The sequence below is a fragment of the Cariama cristata genome, unplaced genomic scaffold (genome assembly GCF_000690535.1).
Source record: "Cariama cristata isolate BGI_N322 unplaced genomic scaffold, ASM69053v1 scaffold3249, whole genome shotgun sequence".
Taxonomy (NCBI): Eukaryota; Metazoa; Chordata; class Aves; order Cariamiformes; family Cariamidae; genus Cariama; species Cariama cristata.
The window spans coordinates 63,393-83,929 of NW_009637278.1; the positions used below are offsets into that span (position 1 = coordinate 63,393).

At 40.1% G+C, this 20,537-nt stretch overlaps 1 protein-coding gene across 1 annotated transcript in view; it reads right to left on the reverse strand.

The window, feature by feature from the left end:
- LOC104167852 (neuron navigator 2-like) overlaps nucleotides 1-20,537 on the reverse strand; it is a 102,163-nt gene that overhangs the window by 48,132 nt on the left and 33,494 nt on the right. The window contains 2 exon segments of the mRNA XM_009708242.1: nucleotides 923-1,221; nucleotides 6,499-6,637. Of these exon segments, the coding sequence (XP_009706544.1) occupies nucleotides 923-1,221; nucleotides 6,499-6,637 (438 nt within the window).

Here is a 20,537-nt window from a genome sequence, read left to right on the forward strand (position 1 = left end):
CTACAAAAATAGAAAAAGAATTCTAATATTTAATGACTTGAAAACATCAAGCAAATGATGAAACTCAAAGCAGCATGAAAAGCAAAAGCGTGTTAGCCACCAGAGTGTGGTTAAAAGTTATGATCCAGTCTGCACTGCACTTACATGCCACTCTAGTGAGTTATACATGCAGACTTGCCAGAGAAAGTATGTGGTGTGTTTGCCCTCGAGACTATGAAAAGCAGAACAGTCTTATGTAATAGTGACAGATAAGAAAAAAAGAAGTTTCCCTCTGTAGCTGCTACAGATTGATCCTTTTTTATCATTAGACAGAAGTAGTGTTAGGCCATTAGTATAATTTTCCTAAAAGGCACTGTTCAAGAAAGTATCTCACTTCAACTTTTTCATGTACAATTGTGTACACAACCAGATAAAAGGAGAGGTATTAACTTATATTACTTGATTATGCAAATTCAACCAATTTTCATTCACACATCTGCAAGTGCTAAAATCACTAATACATTTATAAGAAAAAAACCAGAACTAAGTAGTGTTTAGTATAAATTAACATGCTGGTTTAGTATGGGGGGGGGGGGGGCGAAAAAATCTCTTCAACCACACATACTCTATGTTCTTAAAGTTAACTGTGACTTCAAAAGCCGAAATGATATTATTTATTCTTCATATGGCAATACCGTGCCCAATAAATAGCTTGGCTTAAGACCAGAGTTGTCATGAAAACAACTTTCATAGTGTACTAATCCAAAATATGCATTTTCAAATGAACAGAAATAGGTATGTGGACATACGAGATGCTGCATAGGTTAAAACAATATCTAAAAATAAAGACAGGATTACCTGAAGTTCAGGTTCTGCCTCTGGAAAGTATTTAAACTGTTTTCATACCGAACACACTTTTTGGCTTGTTTATATCTTACACCTTTTCTCACCTGTTCCAGGTGTCTTTAACGTGCCTGAGGTGGTTGAAGGTTTAGTCCTTGGTGTGGTAATGCCAACCTGAGCTGACATGCCCCGTCGCCAGGAGCCCGTCTGTGAAATAACAGTGTTCTTCCTACCAGAAGTGCTTTTATCAGATTCATCTGACACATCAGAGGGATTCCGCCTCCATTTAGATCCTGGCTCCATTTTTATGCCGCTATCAGATCCTCCGTCTGATTTCTTGACTTCATCACCGGACCATAAGGAATTCCGCTCAACCTGGGAATGCTTTTCTGCATCAGTCTAGGACAGATAAGGAATTGCAATACAACCTTCAGAGCAAGCCTTTCTTTTAAGAAGCTTCATAAATGAGAAACATCAAACTGATTAATCAACTCAGCAGTCATCTCTAAGTACCAATAAACACAGCATGCCTTTGATAAAGAAATGTCACAGTAAGAAATGAACCCTAGCAATGACAAATTTTTTTTAATATGCTAGGGAAAAAACAATACAAAAAAACTTAACAGTCATGCCACTTAGAAAAATGAATTTAAAAAAACCCAAAACCAAACAACCCCCACACACACTTGATTTATAAAGGACACATTCAACTCCACGACATTTATAATCCTCCATCTCGAATTTCTGACGAACCCTTTTACGGCAATGCCAGAAAAATGTTTCAAACCCGTGCAGCCAGCTTTCCTTTGTTCTTGCTGCTTTCCTATCTCTTGTCTGGCAATCTGATCTCCAGAGCATGAGGAGGCAGCTTTTTGAACAGATTTGAAAATGTGGAATGCTGTTCATTCTAGCCTAACGTAGTAGGACACCCAAGAACTGAAGAAAAATGAATCCCAAACAACTTCCTAACAATACTCAGGGACTGACTTAAATACATAAGTTAACTTAGCTTTTAATTTATATTCAACTCTTACAAACTAGTTTTTTTCCCTATTCTTTGCACAGACTGAGTGTGCTAGCAGTCTTTTATGGAGAATTTTGAAAAGCTCAATGTCAAAACCAGAATTTTTCTCATTAGCAAGCCTTTGCCAAATTCTCAGAAATGCTTAAATTAAATCTATCACCATATATATATATATAAAATATATTCCCATACATTAGCATTTTTTATTGCTAATGTTCACTCTTGCAGAATTCTACTTCTGGTAACTGCTGTTGATTAATTTGGACAAATTTTGTAACATTACAACCAACTATTTTGTGATCAGGCACAAATGACAAATATCCACACATTTGACCCTGATCCAGATAAAAAAAAAAAAAAAAAATCATAGTTGAAGTGTTCTCCAGCCATCATAGTACCATGAAACAGATTGACAATTCAACGTTTAATCATGAAGCTCCCAAGTAAAAGTTGGTGAATTTTGGTAAGACATTGAGTGCCATCTCCTCCCTGCAGCCTCAGCAGATGAACCTGCTCAGCACTGTGCAGCAGTTGAATGATAATATCACTTAAAAGGAAATTCTTTTAAATACCCCAAAGCTTTATGAAGCCCACAACCTTCTATTCCCTTTGGGCAATCAGAAAAGCACAGCACAGGAAAGGACGCGTGATCATTTACCAACCTTTCAGTAAAATGCCATCTTTTAAGTTCCTAAAGTATGTTTCAAGTTTATGACTTTTCTTTTCCTACCAGATCACACCATTAATGTTAAAGAATCTAGGGTAGTTGTGGTTTAATTTCCTCTACTTTTTACTGTAATTTCTTTTTTTTTAAAGCCTGAAAAACTAGTTAATTGATCAGTATGTGAAAGCTGACACCACATATCACAACGGTCTTTCTTCAGTCATGTGAAACAGTCAGGGCCAGGGTTATTTGTCTGCATATTGAGTCATTACACTAACAAGCATTTGCTGATTTATGGAATTAGGTATTATTTTCTTGAACTTTCCTCATGCTATGCAAATATTGTTTCCCTGCCTCTCCATTCAGAGAGCAACTCAGCATAGGCTTGAATGAAACACTGCTTTCTAACTTTCTTCTTTTTGTATGGCTGCAACGTTTGAGGATGGTTACCTTTCTATTTATGACCATTGGTAGGTGCGCAATAAATTTGCAGTGTAACTGCTTTTATGTCCCGTGTTCTTCTACAATCATCATTTCATGTAAACATCTTCTACATTTACAGATCTTGGAAGAGAGCACAGGCAAGAAGTAACAACTAATCGAGCAACAAAACCACCTCAACATCATCCCTCATGTGCTCTCATTAGTATCTTGATTCAAGTAACTTGGCTGGAAATGCATATTTACACTGTTAGCATTCTAGAGCAAGAAATACACCTACTTGCTAGTAAAGGGCTTATTCTAGTTTTGGTTGACTACGAAATATTCCTGCACCTTTACACCTTCCCCTCCTTTACATCTGTAAGAATAGCACAGTCTGAAGAGAGACAACATCATTACAAGAAGTCCTCTACCTTTGCTCTCTTCCATTTCATTCCACTACTACACCCACAGTAAAATTTTTTTCTGCAGCCTTTGAAATGCTGCACATCTACCCTTGAAGCCCTCTGGCCAGAGATGTTTCTGTTTAAGGGTAAACACTGAGACAGCACAGAAACATGACTAAGGAATCAAAACCAAAACATGGTGAAACCTGGCTTTGGGATTGCAGCTGAAACTCCACCCGCCTGAAAGGCCTGGAGCGGGTGAAAGTGGAAATACTCTTTGCTGGAGGTCATGGCAAGACATAGCAAGCACAAGCCGGGAGCAAAGCCTGCCATCTGACTATGCTAGCAGTAGTGGTAACCACCAGGATTTCTCAATTTCTTCTTGCAGTTTTGTAAATCTATTCATGAAGCTGTGAACAGACCAAACCCATCTTTGCTCCAATGAAACTGAGAAGTTGTCTTGATCCAACAGCTTAAAGATGCTGCTGTTTTCTATTTAGAGGAATTGTTTCCCTTCTGTCTTCTGATCTTTTTAGCATTACATGAATAAGTTTATTACTTGCTCTCTTCCTCTCTTCCATCTTATTTCAGTTAAATAAGTTATTTTCAAATGCCCACCAGGTCTTAATTTCTCCTCAAAATATGTGTATGATGTTACTTTAAAGGTATACTATATGCAGTGCTGTGTAAAAGTTAACTTATCTAAGTCTGTGCAATATAAGGGAAAAATACTAGGGCCCGAAAAGTCATACAGCTACATTAAGTGGTTTGGTGTTTGGCATCATTGGAGCAAGACATAGCAACATGGTAAGGCAAATTCTGGTTCTGATCACTACCATGTTCAGAACCAACTTGCGAGCATCTTCACAGCATTGTTACAAAAAGGGGCTACAACTACGGATGTCTGTGAAGATGGAGGTAGTATCACGTTTAAGTCCTGCTTCTCAAAGATGGAGAAACTACAGCTTCTGGAGTATGGTGTACTCAGCAGCTCTGAAAATCAGTTTCTTAGCAGAGACTTTTTTCCTACTGCAACCATGTTGTTCTCCTTTGCAGAGACAATTCTGCATAAGTTACTGATTTTATCAGCAGACACTCACGTGTTAGGGTCCTCTCCCTTTAATGTTGCTGTATTATTATTCGTCTGGACTCCTAGTTGCACACGTATTAGTTTCAAGCTCCCTCATTAATTATCTGAAATCCAACTCTGTACCATCTCAAAAAGATGTGGCAGAATCACAGCAGCTTAAAAGTTAAGTGCCTACTATTTAGGAGAACTAAAGCAGTGGAGACCCTGAGAAGAAGAGTCCACATCCCTCAGGAGCTGTCTGCCAGTCCCTTGTGGCTCACCACCCAGGGGAACATAAATCTGGGCAGAGGACATCATACAGCACTCCAGGTAAGACAGAAAAGGTATATACGCAGCATTCACTGTGCCGCGAGCTCTTAGGACTACTTTGGGCAGCAAAAAATCAACACTGCAAGCTATGCATGGTTCCATCACTCCAAGCTATTCTCATTCCCTTGGTTGACAAGATCAGGATATTCTGTTCAAATGACAATGAAGTATTTTATGGACAATAACCTGCAATAATACTAATACCTAGAATAAATATTGTCAACTGTAAAAACTGAGAAGCAGGTCACAGACACACATCAAAAAACTGCAAACACAACTGGTACGTCTTAGCTCCCAGCTTTCTCTTCTAATGGCTACACTCTACTGTCTCTACAAGCTTCAGCTGCTTTTCCTCTGGTGTATGTCTGCACTCTCTTGGATGCTGTAAGAGTTTTGGAGGAGGAAAAGGAGTTCATCAACACAGATTTTGATCTCTCAGAGGTGTTTCCAAGAATCTGATCCATCAGAAAATAGAAGTCAAATGAGTTTCTATTTTTTTTCATTAGGTTTATGTTTAATCACATCATCTTTTTTTTTAATCCTTTTTTTCCAACAGTATTACAGTGTTGAGACAGTAACAATTGTCAAAAGAGATTTCTACTTGTCTATGTTACTCTCTCTGTTATATATTGAAAAACATGCTTGATAGATCTTAACTCCTCTCAACTTGTACGGGACTTGTATTAGCAGTTTCGCGCACACATGCAGTCGCTGATACACAACCAGAGGCTAACTGCAAATCTTTAATGTAGGCTCAAATATGCACTTCGTGGCAAGGGAACAAAGACTAATATATGCTTGCACCACAGTCCTCTAGGCAGAGTAACACTTCACAGCAACCACACATCTACATTAAAACTGATATTAAAAACAGATTTAGGGTCCAGTCATGAGAAGGACTGGAGAAAAATAAGAGAGGAAAGAAACAGAGGAGAAGGTTATACCTACATCCCTCTCCTCTGCCTGCTGCCATGCCAAGTCACTGCATCCCAGTTGCTTTGACACACAACACTTGAGTCCCTCGAGCAGGTGGGTGTACAAGGAACAATGCCGGACTCCTCAGTCTTGCACTTTTTCAAACAAAATTCTATACAATTGGGGCAAAAAGCAGTTTCTACAGCTGCAAATCTCTGTATTACGCAGTCTAATTGATGAATGAAAAACTGTTGGATATCTTCGCTTGTTTTAACCTCTTTGGATGTGTGGTGCCTGAGCACAAAATGTACATCTATGCTGCTGATGGATGTAAAATTTATCCTCCTATGATATGCTGCCAAAAATAGAAAGCCTGCAGTAACACGCAGCCCTGGAAGTTTAAAATAATCTATTTCATTTGCCTAGTATGTTTACATTTCCGATGGAAGTGTAAATAATCTTTAAACTTTCATATTGACTTAATTAAATTCTATTCTTAATTAAATTCTAAAAGCCGTACCACCTTTTCTAGAGCTAAAAAAAATAAAAATACAATCTCTCATCTACTGATGCATGTTTTCTGTACAGCAGTGCCACTAGAAAGGCAGAAGCCCTTTGCTGCCACACCGCTCCAGCAAAGAAGCCACAGATTTCACACACAGAGCAAATATTTGTAAATGCCACGTACGATGAGGCGGTTACTCTTGCTTGACACTGCCTTTCCCGTGATACTGTCTGTACTGAAGGCTGGCTGTGTGTTCAAGTTCATCCAACTTAAAACAGTTATACCTATTGCACAGAGAAAATAATAAATATCCATGTTACGTGTCTAGACCAGAAATCTTACCTGGGCATCTAAGTTTTTGCGGGAGGAGGCAGGCGTGTTGGCATAGGAGCTGATGGAGGAGCTAGTGTTAATGTCATCAGTACTAAGATTATCTATGGTGTCACTGATCCCACTGCTGACAGAGCTGCTGTCATCCCAGCTGGAGAAAAAGCACAACAAAAGTAGAAAACAAGAGTCAAAAGACAAAACACCATTCAAAAGGAAAAGCAGTATTTCCACAAGCCTTATCCTACCTGCAGTTGCCAAATGACAATGGTCTGCTCTTTTTCCTAACTCATCCTGTTGCACTTCAACTCTAAGTTCATACAGCTCATTAACTATATGGTTGCCACAAGGTTTAACGTATACCATCATTAAGCCAAGTGCACCAGTGATGCAACTTCTCCCGATTCAACTGAAAACTTGTGTAAGTAAACAAACTTCCAAGTGACCCTCAAAATTTATGCCTGCAGTCCCAGAGCAGGGGAAAGTGGTGGTAAGAAGGCATCTCCAGGTAGGCATAGCACTGACTTGCTAAGCTGTAACACCGGGATTGGACTTAAAATGCAAGGAAAAAATTCATCCTGAAGCAATCTTTGGTATCTGCTTGTTACACAGACTTGAGCAACAACCTGGATCTACCATCAACAGCATCACCGGTCTCAGAAAATTCTAGTAATTGAAAGTTTAGTTGTTCAGATGGTACATTACTCTCCTGAGCTGTACCACACATCCTTTTCAAGGAGATCTATTAACAGCTTACTACTCAGGACTACCTTCTTCCAACATGTGATAGCTTCAACATTGTCTAGTAAATGAGAAACACGTAACTGGAAGTTTAGGACTCAGGAAGTACCAAGAAAAAATGTCCATACCTGTAGCGATTTGAGTGTTAGAACAGACAAAATCAAAATGATCTACAAGTCAAGCCAGATGCTTCATTCCTAAAATGCCCGTAAAAATAAGCTGCTTAAGGAAGACATTTATAAACTGGCTTACAAGTGCTCCATCTCCAAGAACAACAAAGCTGGGATTGAAACACTGTCCTGTACGCAGCTCTGTGAAGACATTTCAGTCCACTGATGGATAACTACTGCTGGAAATGCATAAATAGATATTTTATAGATCATTTGCAAAAGCTAGCAGTAAGAGCTCATCTCCTGGCAGTTCTTTAGCTATTTATCACCACTGCCTCAGATTTTGGGAGCTCCAGACTCTCTTCCCTATTGCATTTCTGTTTGCTTTACAGGCTTGTAACAAAGAGATTGCAGTGAGTTTTTTGACCATGGAGTGAAAGCCATTCACATATTGATATACTGGACATTTCACACGTGCATTTAAAAATGAATTGCATGTTGTGTAACTGAACTACGTAAAGAAAGGCAATCTATGTCTGGTTTCTTGAATTTTATTCATAGCTTCACCACTGACTTACTATACAGCCTTACCATACAACCTTTGGCAACTTTGAAATGAAAAGCATTTCATTTTTCTCACTTAGCGCTACAAAACAGCTACCCGTATGGGTTTTAATGATGCTTTAATAATAGTTTTTAATTGCTTTTTGCTTACTTGGGAATATTTTGTTCACCTACATCTACATAAAGTCTTTCAGGGAATTGAGCACAGCTTAACCAGCAGCACAATTTGCGGAACCACACGAAGAGCAGTGGCCACGGGGGCAGTGGCCACGGGGACGCGCTTCTCTGCGTGCCCGCAGAAAGGGTTACTGCTTGCAGCTGCTCTTTGCTGCTGCTTTGTTCCCAGTTACCGTCCCCATCAATCTGCCAGCACAGCCATTTCTGCCAGTTCTCCCCATATCACTGTAGACAAGGCCAGCTGGGAAGCTCAGATCAACAGTTTCAGCAAGCCGGACTGATTTTGCCTTCAGGAAATTTGGGAGTGCTCAGTCACGCTGCTCTGCTGGCAGAGGACAGGGATGGGGATGGACAGGGATGGACACTGGGACCAACCCTAGATTCCTGGTACAGATTCCGTTTCATGAAGCCTTGAGGTGGCCCTTTGTCTGGCGTGCTCCAACTCACAAAAACACACTCCTGCCAGTTCTGATAGACTTCCAGGAGTGTCCCAGCTACAGGCAAGGCCCTGGCTTTGCAGAAAGATTTTCCAAACACTATTTGATGAATCCACAGACACACCAGCTCTCCTGATCGGAAAGAAATGCTGTAGTCTACAGTGCTGATGATGCTATAATTTGAATGAAAGATACTGTGCTTTTTTTTTCCCTAGATTTGCCTTCACCTGGGTATTTTTTAAGAGGAATCCATTGCAACACAAAATAGGAGTACATGTGAAAATAAAACTCCATACACAATGCGAGACCTGTTGAGTCTGAGAAAGCCAGTCAACCAGATTTGACACAACAGTTTTATTTGCTGTTTTCCAAAATCTTCCTCAGCACAACTGAATCAAAGATGTGCTGAGCATATAAAGAAATCCATGGAATGGTAAAGGGGGTGGGAACCATATTTTTCCCCCCAGCGCCTAGCATGGAAAAATTGAAAATTTGGGAAAGAACTGAAGCCTTCTTTGAAGCACTCTTTTTTTTTTTTTAGAGAAGGCAATTAAATATTATAATGCAAAATATTGAAAGTTTTATCACTTTTAAATTTCAGTTTTAAAAAACAGGCCCTATAACTGATATTTACTTCTATTTCAAAACCTCTAACATAAAGCAATTACAATTCCTAGATTTTATAAGTCTATAAATAAGGTTACAAAACAGTTATTAAAATAACTGCATAAAATATGCTCCTCATTTTCCAAAGCGGTGTGCAGCATCTAACATCATCTTTTCTATTTCTGAACCTATAATAAAATCCTAATATTATCAGCAATGCCAATGTTTTCCAGTTTAACAGTTTAATTTCCTTCTTATGGAAATATGACAATGCCCCCTCTGCCCCAAAACACAATAATGTTCTTCTGTGTGCCTCATAGTTCCATCCTGACTGTACAGAAGCACGACATTTCCAACCGTCCACCATTCTTAAACTAACCCAGGCCCCAGCTCATCAGCATCTAAAGAATGCGTCTAATGTTAATCATAAGTAGTTCTACTGGCATCAACCAGTCCTGTTGACTTCAGCTGGGCAATCTAAGGCATTATGGAAATGTTTGAGTGCCCTTCTGAACTGGGACATGTGCCTGAGGACAAAGGTAGAAACATGCACCTGAATACATTGATGGCTGCGGCCTCCCCTTCAGTATATCCTGGGCTTTAAGTCTTTTCTGTTCTGATGGCAACTACGAACAACTCAAACTCTGTATTTTCAAATTTACTAATCTGTTAGTAAATTAAAATAGATTAGCTGTTCTGAGGTTCAAAGATAGATGTCTAGCATTTTGGCTGGCAGAAGCTAAGTAACACAGCTCTTGTAGGCATGCTGATGACACCAAGCGACGATGCTGATGCACATGGCTGTTCTGAAGAGGTAAGATGCTGTGTCAGCTAGAACCAGACATCTCAGGTTTAGTTTTATTTAAAAAAAATCACTTCAGTAGCAGGGTGGGAGGGGTCAGTCTCTAGCTAGAAGAACAATAGGGTGTGAGAGAACAAGAAAACACAACATCTTAAGAAATTTAAAATAATTTGAAAACCTACATAAACAATTATTGATACTGTCCTTTGGACTGACACCAGAGATGGTTTTAATGCAAGTGAGGTGCGTGTTGAAGTCACTGAACTCTGTAAATTAGATGCCAATGCAATCAACTTTATGAGCATACAACATATACTGCTAAAGACTAATGCAATTAAAGCACATATACTGTTTAACCTGCTGTGAATGATCCATTACACTAAAAGCTCTTCCCCTCAAGAAGCCCATCGCACCATATCTGGTGTAATAAACAGTATAGGACATGCTGCTCCGTGTCTGTATCTGCACGCGGGTGAAGACTGCAGCCTCTCGAGAGGTCAGCATCTGTTAACAAATTGAGGTACCTCTGTTTCACATTCTTCTTGAAACAACCCCAAGCTCTCCACATAAACCAGTTCACTTTTACCTTGATCCAGCACGTTGATGGTTAAAGTCAAAAGCAAGGAAGCAGAATGGGGAATCTAACAGCCCTAATTACCACGCTCCTGGGTCCCAAAGCCGAGATAACATCTTTGTAATTTAGTTGGTGCAATTAATAATTTCTGATGTCAGCAAAAGTGTACTCAACCATAACCTGAAGCTGAAATGTTTGGGCTTTCCTTTCTCTATTTGATCAATCACCTGAAACTTTAATTACTGAAAATTACAAAAAAAATCTTCAACATTTATTATATATGAAAACTACAACCACCCACTTAAAAACCATCACCACCATCCCTTAAAAACTCCCACAAAGCTGCTTCCTGCCCTCTATGAAACCAAGCACCTGAAGCACCCTCCTCTCCCTCCCCATCTCAGCCTGCTCGCCCTAACGAGACTAACAATGTTGCTACTATAGATCGCCCACGTATAGCACCAGGTCAACTACTCAAAGCTGCTTTTTGAAACAGGTTTGCAAAGCGGTTAGGCTCAGACTTGTATTTTTCCAGTCTATCAGCACTTTTCCATCTTGCATAATCATCATCCATGGAATTGGCTCCTCTTTGTCAACTTGGATGTCACACAAAACCATCCTGTGATCCTCAGAGACAGCCCCCCTCGCTGCAGAACTCTCCCTTTGCAAGTCCAAAGCAAAGGAGTCATTAAAATCCTACTAAATAAAGCTATTGTTACAGGCTGAAAATGCACCCTTCTCTAAGGATGGGTGCGGATTTTAACTTTGCTGGATCTTCAGTCAAAACCAAAATTACAATGAGCTGCTGAAAAACACATTTGTCCAAGACAGGGCCTTGGGGCTTTACAATATTTCAAGTGGAAACATGGTAATTATCCTCTTCTACCTAAAAATTTAACTATTTACAAGTTGACAGGAGAACAAGAAAAAAGTCAAGGTGCAAAATGACTGAAACTTCACAGCAAAAGGAAAAATAAAAAAGCCAGATAAATGCAAATGTGCTATAACAAGAGATACTAAACACTGCAGTTTCCACTGTTTTCTTCTGGTATTTCCTAAAACGCTGATGTCACTGTGTCAGAAATACAAAACCCACATACAGACCCTTGCATGGCTTTCCTTTCAAATTGTTACGAAAGGTGACAAATAACCATCTGCAAAAGAACGGATGGAAATCTGCTTCAAGAGAAGTTAATTTAATTAATGTATTTTACATGGTTATTAATCACCCACCTTCTGCATGTCTTCAGTTACGCTCCTCTTATTACATCTCATTACAGGTATTTTAAAATAAACCACTTTGTCTCTAATCAAAGGTGAAGCCCAGGCATAGGACTGTTACCTTGAAAAGCTTTGTAAAGCCAGACCATGAAAAGTGAAAAGTAAACCAGGCAAAACGAATATAGACCATTTCCAGCTGTTTTTTCTGGAGCAGAATCCAATCCTTTTAATGACAATTTTTGGTGCAGAGTTAAACTGCTGTAAGTGTGCTGTGAGCTCTTCAGACCATTTTCATGTTTAGTGACTACTCGGTCTACCGCCAACAAGCTGAAATGCAGCTCTCTGTCAAGCTCTGTTTAGAACTCATCCAAGATAAGGTTTCAGGATTTACATTTAAACTACCTATTTGTAAAAGAGAGCAACTCACAGAAGAAAACTATCAATTAGTGTGGAAAACGGTTGGGTAAGAAAAGATTTGTACAAGCTAGAAAACCACACATGCTCTTTTCATTTAATCTTTTTATATCAGTGCTAAAAACCTTATAAAAATAACACTGGATTTTATTCTGTCCCTTAAAATCTGACCAGGAATTTGACCAAGCCATTGTCAAACTTGAACACAGCTGAACGCACACACAGAGGAGCTCCTAAACCCAGCTAATCGCAGGGAGTTGACCACTTGAAACACTCTAAAGCTTCATGAAAGCCATCCGACTTTCTACCAGAACTCATCATCTCCTCCTCCGAAGCAGAAATTCCAATAGCACCTTCTTCACCTGCACACATTTTGCTCAGAGACCCTTCAGTCCTTCCCTGTCGAGAGTCACTACAGGCAGCAGCCACCACAACTGCATTCAGTTGCAAAATGCTTGACTGGTGGAACTTGTTTTTTTGGCCACTGCTCACAACAAGGGTTCCTCTGGCATCGCGCAGCCTCAGGGGAAGGCGAGAAACCAGAGCAAGGCACTGCCTTTGACCCAAGTGCCGGAGGAACACAAACTCCCAGCTAGGTCTGAAAAATTTAGTGTAAAATGCTCCAAAGAGCTACCAACCCCTTCTCCTTGACTCACAACCTATAAACCATATTTTTGGTGTTCCCCATTCATTGTTTTGTCTGAGGACTTGCTGTGTTTATAAAGCAGTTACAGACGGGCCCTACGGTGGGTGCACAGAGCATCCCTGGGGCCAGCGGCACCCTCACCTCCCTGCTTTGAAGGTCACGGGACTGATACTCATCCCTGATCGTTTCTGAGCGACTCCAATGACTCCAACTGATTTGGCACCAGTGAAAGCTGGAAAGAAAATCAGTGTCTTCAGATCACAATAAGGTCAGCATTAAATCTTAGTTGTTACTACGTCAAAAAATGTGCTTTGTTTGTTATGCCTTTGTTTCCAAGACAGTAAGAAGTGCTAAGAAAAGTCTTCTAACACAAGTCAGAAATCCTTGTTGACGTACAAAGCCTCTGGTGCTCTCCAAGAAATAAAACCCTGTAAGTGTTCAGCCTGCACGTGAGAGCGATGGACTGAACAAACCCCCAGAGGTGAAGCCAAAGCCACCAGGGATGCTGCGATGCATGGCCCCAGCTCCCTGCACTGCCCTGGAGTGAGGGAACGGGGAGATATTCCTGGGAAAGACGGAGGTGTGGATCACCACTGCAATATGCTGCCGCCTCCTCCTCCTCCCTCTGGGCCAGGCCCCAGCCCAAACACCTCCCTCTCCAGGCAGGCGGGGAAGGTGCCCTGCCCAGGGGATGGAGAGTTATGATAACCAAACACCAGACTGTGCAGGTTTTCTTTCCCCACCTTACTTACCAGTTTATACTTTCTTCTCCTGCAAAAGCAGGTACCTTCAGCATCACATCACCTCCTCGTACAAAGGCACTATTTAAGTTATGACTTAAAGAAAGCGCAACACTTGCTGAAAACACTGACATGGTTTCTGACACCCATCTCCTACTTGCACGCTCCTCCGGCACTGGACTGAACTGGTGAGAGCTCAGCAGCTCACCAGCACTTACCGGTACCTGGCAGACTGCTTCGTCAAAGGCTCCAAAACACAGTCAAAACGGGTTTAAACACCAAGAAGAAAAAGAATAGATTAGTTAAATTCTTACAGGACTGATGTAACTAAAACGTGGAAGGAAAGGAATGAAGGGCAGTACGGAAAGAAAACTATGCAAGACGCACTTAAATTCCCCGCTGCCGAGTGTGCTTTTGAAAGACTCAAAGACACCTGTCCCTGTGGCCACTTGCCGTCCTGCCATGGCCACTTGCTGTCCTGCCATGGCCACTCGCCCACCCACTCCCCCAGCACAAATGGTCAACTGGGACCACTGGGCAGCCTCGCCCAGGGAAAGGTGGCTACTAAAGACACCCACAGAGCCAAAACTTCCAGCTGCTGGCAGGCAGACTACGGCTCCTTTGCTTCCCAATCTTCTTTTAATCCCTCCCGATGCTCTAACTCCACTTGTGACACCAATGCAAATCTTCTATGGTCTGCAGGCTGCAATCCCAAGCCAGAAACATGCAGGCACAAAATGATATATATATTCACGAAGACTCGAAGCAATTGACAGTCACTGTTGAAGTTCTTCCTTATTCAGAAAGGAAAATTCCTTATACTGTAAAGCCTCTACATAAATTGATCAAGCCCATAACCTGTGCACAGCAAACCACAGATTTCACACAGCAGACTGTTCCTCTCTCACACAGCAGTTATCAGTTGCAGCTAAGCACACGGAGACAAAGATAACAAGAAATATTATTTATATTTTATAGATTATAAATACAAAATAATAAAGCATACACTTGCACACTCTTCTCCCATCAGAAAAAAGGAGAAAACCACAAAATTTGTCTTTCTGAATGTGTTACAGCCTGCTGACGTGTGTCTTAAAATAAAGCTGAACTTGGCAATAAAAGGTGTTAATTGGATCACAGGGCACAGCACTGTCCCTCAGGAAGCCAAAGCACTGAAAAACAACCGTCGTTATCACGCCAGTGATTTATAGAACAGGCAGACATATAATCAAGTGAAATATTTCATTCTTTGTAAGAGAGAGGTGTGTGGAAGATGTCAGCTACTACTAATTCTGAAAGTAGGTTTTTTTCCTAGCAGAATCACAACATCCCAAGTAGTACCAATAACTCCTGGTTTATGTCCGCCTTTAAAATTAGGCTTATTTGAAAGAAACTGTTAAAAGGAAAAAGATCTTCTAACCTTACTCAGCGGAATCAGGAAGCCGACAGACATTTGCACAGGAGTGAGAATAAGAACTGCATACTATGTCCTACAAAGCAAGTGCACTCCGGGCTGTGATCTGGCCTCACACACGCCTTTGTTTCCCTGCAGAGTGAGCTCATTCCCATAAAGGTTCCTCCTTTGCACAGAAAGCAAACTTGCAGTGCTAAAATATAACAAAGCCCCATAGTTTTCTAAGGCTAAAAGCCTGTAACACAAGCGGAAAGATAGCCGGGTTAGACTGCAACCTACGAGACGCTAATTATTATCGATAAATCCCACAGAATCCTGAAGTTAAGCCAGAAAAAACAAATAGAGTAATAGCTGTCAGTTCTCACATGGGGAATTTCCTATTATGTTATTCAAATATTTGTAACCTACTAAAAATAAATTGATTTCATGTAGCATACAGTGATTCAAATGAAATAGTGCAGGGAGAAAACTTTTCAGATTTACTCCATCATCTAATGCGTTTCCATTGCTGCCAGCATTTACCAAGCTAAACCTCCTTACACAAAGGTGTAATACAACACACTTCCATGCTTTCAAAAGTGCAGAAAATCTCTTACCTTGCAATATTCCCAGGCCAAAGCACTTCTCCACCTTGTTGCCCATGAAGAATTCCAGCAAAGGGGCTTAGATTTATTTTGCAGGTTGATACCTTCATTAGGCTACCATCCAACACCCCCCTAAATAAAACAGCTCGTAACTTGACTATCTAGGAGGAGACTTGAAAAAAAAAAAAAAAACCAACAAAAAAACCAAAACAAAACAAAAAAAAAAACAACAAAAAAAAAACCTTGGAGCAAGGTTGTTTTCCAACAGAGCCTTCAACATCCAGCAGCTCTGAAAGACACTGGAAAGTGAAGCCTAGCTAGAAGGTGATCATCAGAAACTTCCCCTAGAAAGAAATCTGATCCCTCAACAAAATTAACCTCTGAAGTGCTGAAAAAGTGAGAGGTCAAGACTTTCTGCTGGGACTAGGTCATCCGTGAAAAGCTGTAACCCGACGGCAGTGAAGCAGGCAGACTGGGTGCCTCCAGATCACTGACCGTACCGTACGAAGTAAAAGCTCGTGTCGGCAGCCCTGCAAGTGAAGGTACTAAATGACAGTATTTGATCTCAGCTAACTGACGACAATCTCCGAAAGCGTATTTCCTACTCTGCTTTTATACAGGGATTCAACAACGTGACTGCTGAAACAACTATAGTTTTGTGAGAATGTAGCAGGAGACAGACCCCAAATGTTTTAACATAAAATATTTGGAATACTGGCAAAATACAAAATTCTTTTTTTTTTCTAGGAGTAGGAAAACATTTTCAATACAAACGGTACTGAAAATAGCCATTTATACAGTCGTATCCCAAATAAAGACCTTATGAAAGTGGGACAAGATATGTAAGATTTATCTGAGTAGGAATTAAATACACTAATCCTTATTTACAGTTGTAAAGTAAGGGGCTTATTACTTCCCTTTATTTCAAGTAGAATAGAGATGGGTATTTATACATATGTGGCTGATAAAAATTTATGGTGGTTAGCATTCAAAATCCTTATTTTAGCCTAATATAAATACTTCCTGACGGGATTCTTCCCAGATCTCTGCGCTCTGCCGTACATGTGGGATTTTTTTATTCTAACATGGGAAATTACATCAGCTCTATTTACCGTGGGTAGTAGCGCTCAGAGGCACCAATTACCCTTACGCTAGATGCTGCACGAACATAACCTGTAAACATGAGAAAACCTGTAAGACAGCAAGACCTGGAAAGCTGGTCACTCATAGCCCACGTAGACTCATCATTCATGGGGTCTCCGCTGAGCTAACGGGCACAGAGCAGGAAACAATACACGTATTGTATCAAGAAATACATATTGTATAGAGAAATACTGGAAATACAAGAAGAATGGTAATAATAACACAGATGACAGAAAACACAGTGGTGTTGGACAGCCTAGTTGGATAGCCAAGACTAGTTTGGCATGGAAGACAGCACTGGAGCTTGGAGTAGAAGACTATTGCAAGAGGTCAGGGAGCCTATGGGTGGATGAAGAACCAAGGGACCGGTTCAAGGTCACTGCAAGCACAACAGAGTGGGCAGGACAAATGCTACAATTAGATGCTTGAGGAATCTGGGGACAAGGAGTTGGAATCGGGAAACTGAGGTTAGGGGTGAGGTCTGGGAAGGTGTTTCTGAGGCTGAAAAGAGACATCTTTCAGAAGTAAAGCCACAGTGAGGAGATAAGATGAGCTTGACAAACAGTTGAAAGACAGGGCTCATGAAATTAAGAGCATGTTACAATAATATGCAGAAGGAGAAGGGATTAAATTCAAGATAGAGCCTATAGTGTTTATCATATTTTGTTATTTAAATGGGACGCACACAAAACACTGACTTGCTGTAGTTCATACAGTTACCAGCACTGACCAACACACTAACTTCCAGCCAAGTAGGAATACACAATTCCATGCCCATTATCACTGAAAGATGTGTTCACTAAGCAAGAGACTACATTTCTAATCCAATTAGGGCAGATTTCTGTTGTCCAGGTTACGAATGAAGGATCCCGTCATGAAAAGGAGGAGGGCAGCCTTTCAGATGGAGGAAGTGGAGAAGACAATACTGCGCTGCTGTCTTAGCCTCACCTCAAGAAAACCTTCAATCATCCAGCCCGAAACCAAAGAGACGAGAAGGAAAGAGTAGTCAGAAGACAACTATACCCATGTATTTATTAACTCTCTTCAGTTTGGGTACTCTATCTAAAATAAAATGCATCTTTTAGAACAACGCTGTATTTTTGGTTGAAAGAGTTAAAATGCAAGCATTCAAAAGTTATAAAATAAAGATTTTGTGCAGATATTCTGCTGCCAAAACCTTCTAATAAATGAGTCGCAGTCTGAGCTTGCCTTTCTACACCAGAGTCTATATTTTAGTGGCTGCGGTGTTACTATAGCAACACAGAGGACTGGTAATTTAGAGGCTGGTGGATGTGACAACGTGCAATTTAGAACAATACTAATAATAAAAGCGGCTTGGGAAAAGCATCATTTAACACAAATGTTTGTGTTTTAAAATGAAAAAAGGCTGTTCATTTAAATCTCTTTTTTTTTTTTGGCAGCGGGATGATTATCTATATCAAGTTAGTCTGGTGGTGAACAAAAGATAGAAACATGACTCTTCTGCTTTTTGGTATGTCTGCACCCTAGACTGCAGTCAACCACCCGCTTCGCGATGCATATAAATGCAAAGCTGCTGATGTTATCATCTTTGCTGAAGATTAGACAAGAATCATGTAGCTTTATTAAAACAAAAGTATGTATTATCCATAATGAAAGTGAAGGTAAAGATACTTAAGGACTCTTATTAATCCTTTCTTGCCTCTGCTGACTTTAACTGGTATCCTTTATTTAAAAATCATGCAAACTGCTCCTCATTCATTACTTTAATCATAGAATAGTTACTAGAGATAACTCTCAGATATTACAGATACTTAAAAGAACCACAAACGGAATAGCAAAGCTTTCTTCTCATCTCTAACATCCTTCCTGACTTCATCAAAATAGCTCCCACTAACGCGGTGTTTCTTAATTATCTGCTCGCAGAGTTGTATAGGAAATTAGTGACTGACCTGTGGCTAATGGTAAATAAGAATATCCAGAAACATTCTAATTCCAAAAAATAATCAAATCTGAAATGGTAACCTAGGGGGAAAAAAAAAGAATCAGAACATCCCATCTGTTGAATCACCAGCTCCAAATAAAACCAAAATCATGACATTAAGGTACAGCGTTACTCTATACCAATCCACAGCTCCATTGTCCTTCGCTTTCCTGGCAGCCCTTACACTGCAAAGGAGGAGGGATTTTGCAACATAATACCCATAACACTAAATACAGAGGGATATTTCCAGATGAATTTTACATGTAGCAATAATCATAGTTTTATGGGTCAGGAAGTTCAGAAGATTAGTGTGTTATGGCTGCAGTTTATAAAAGCGTTTGTGTTAGAAGTTTTGCATAGCAATCGGGTGAGATAAGCTGCAAACAGCTTTACATTAAGTTCTTTTATGGTAGTTAAAGTTAGGGAGAAGTAAAGAGACCGCAGGTATTAATTTACCTAAAGAACAGCTGCTTAGAAAAGGCTGCAAAGTGTCCTAATACTCAGTGTAATAAAATCATTGCACCTCCAATTGCTTGTTCTTTCTCCCCACACTTGTGTGCTATTCCCATTAACCTTAGTAAGAGTTGTGTTCGTGGTCTGAACTGAGCTAAAACTGTACGCAACAAAAAAAGACTTATCAAAGAAATGTGTGGTTTGATTCTTATTTGAAAAGGCCCAAAACCATAATTACAGGTTTGCATTCCAGGTTAAAGCAGCACAAAACTTGCTGCATTTCAAGCTCCCCCTTAGAGAACACCAAAATGCCTGAAAATTGGGTTTTTACTGCAATATGTTAATTTCCTTTATTTTTTTTCCTCATTAGCTGAGATAGAGCAGTTAGCAGCTTATAAAATGTCTGCATTTGATGACTGCAATGATTATAAAAGTAATGCAAGCAGCGTAGCCTGTAAAGACACTGAACTTCACAGACTTTGTAAGCTGTTTTATAATGTGTGGTATGAAGCGCCTGCCACATTTCTCCCTGGAAAAGACTCCATTACAATTGGGTAAACTGATGTCTTAAAATAATCTCAGCAGTAATTTTTTTAAGACTTCTTTTTCCTTTCTTTCCTCCTAAGGAACAGTCAGATTATCTATATGAGGAAAAAGCATATTTGTAAAGCCAAAATGTATTCTCAACAGACTCAAACATGCTTTTGAACACACTTCTATTCTTTTAACTTGAGCACACTAAAAAAAATACACCTTTTTTAAGTACTTTCATTGCTTAAATACATGCATGAGAAAATACAAGCAGGAACACAGCAACGCTGCTGCACCATTACAACTATTATGCATCACACTGTAGGGCTAAAATTCTATGCATCAACCTAAACAAACTATGTTCTATGTTAAACTAAATTTTTAAAAAAAAAACAAACCCAACTTGTTGTACTCATATGTAATTGTCAATCCTGGGAAGGTATTTCTAGTTATAACCAGAGAAACACGGGAAGTAACATAAGCCCACAGTAAGAGATATGGCAGAAACAGCCCGTAGCTGCTACAACCCTGTGACGTTGTGGTTTTCCAGTGGGGTTCCCAAAGGGAGCTTGTAGCCAAGAGAAGCGGGTCTGGAAAAATGAAGATCCATTTTTGAATTCCTCTCATTCTGCTGAATGAAAGAGGCACTACGTTTGCAGGCTGATGCGGGATATATGCTATGAAACACTCTTCTTCACATTCTTAAATCTCCAAGGTCCATCCTCTCTGGCCCTAGAGACCTCCCTGAGAGCAGACAATTATATTACGGTGGTGCTGTCTAGATTTATTTATTTTTAGAAGTGAACACATGAAGTGTAGAACTTTAGGATTTTATCAAAATTACTCATATAGGTAGTATCAGACAGAAGAAAGTAAAAAGGAATCATCAGTGTGCGCTACTGCATGGGTACTGACTGATCATAGCTTTAGGGAA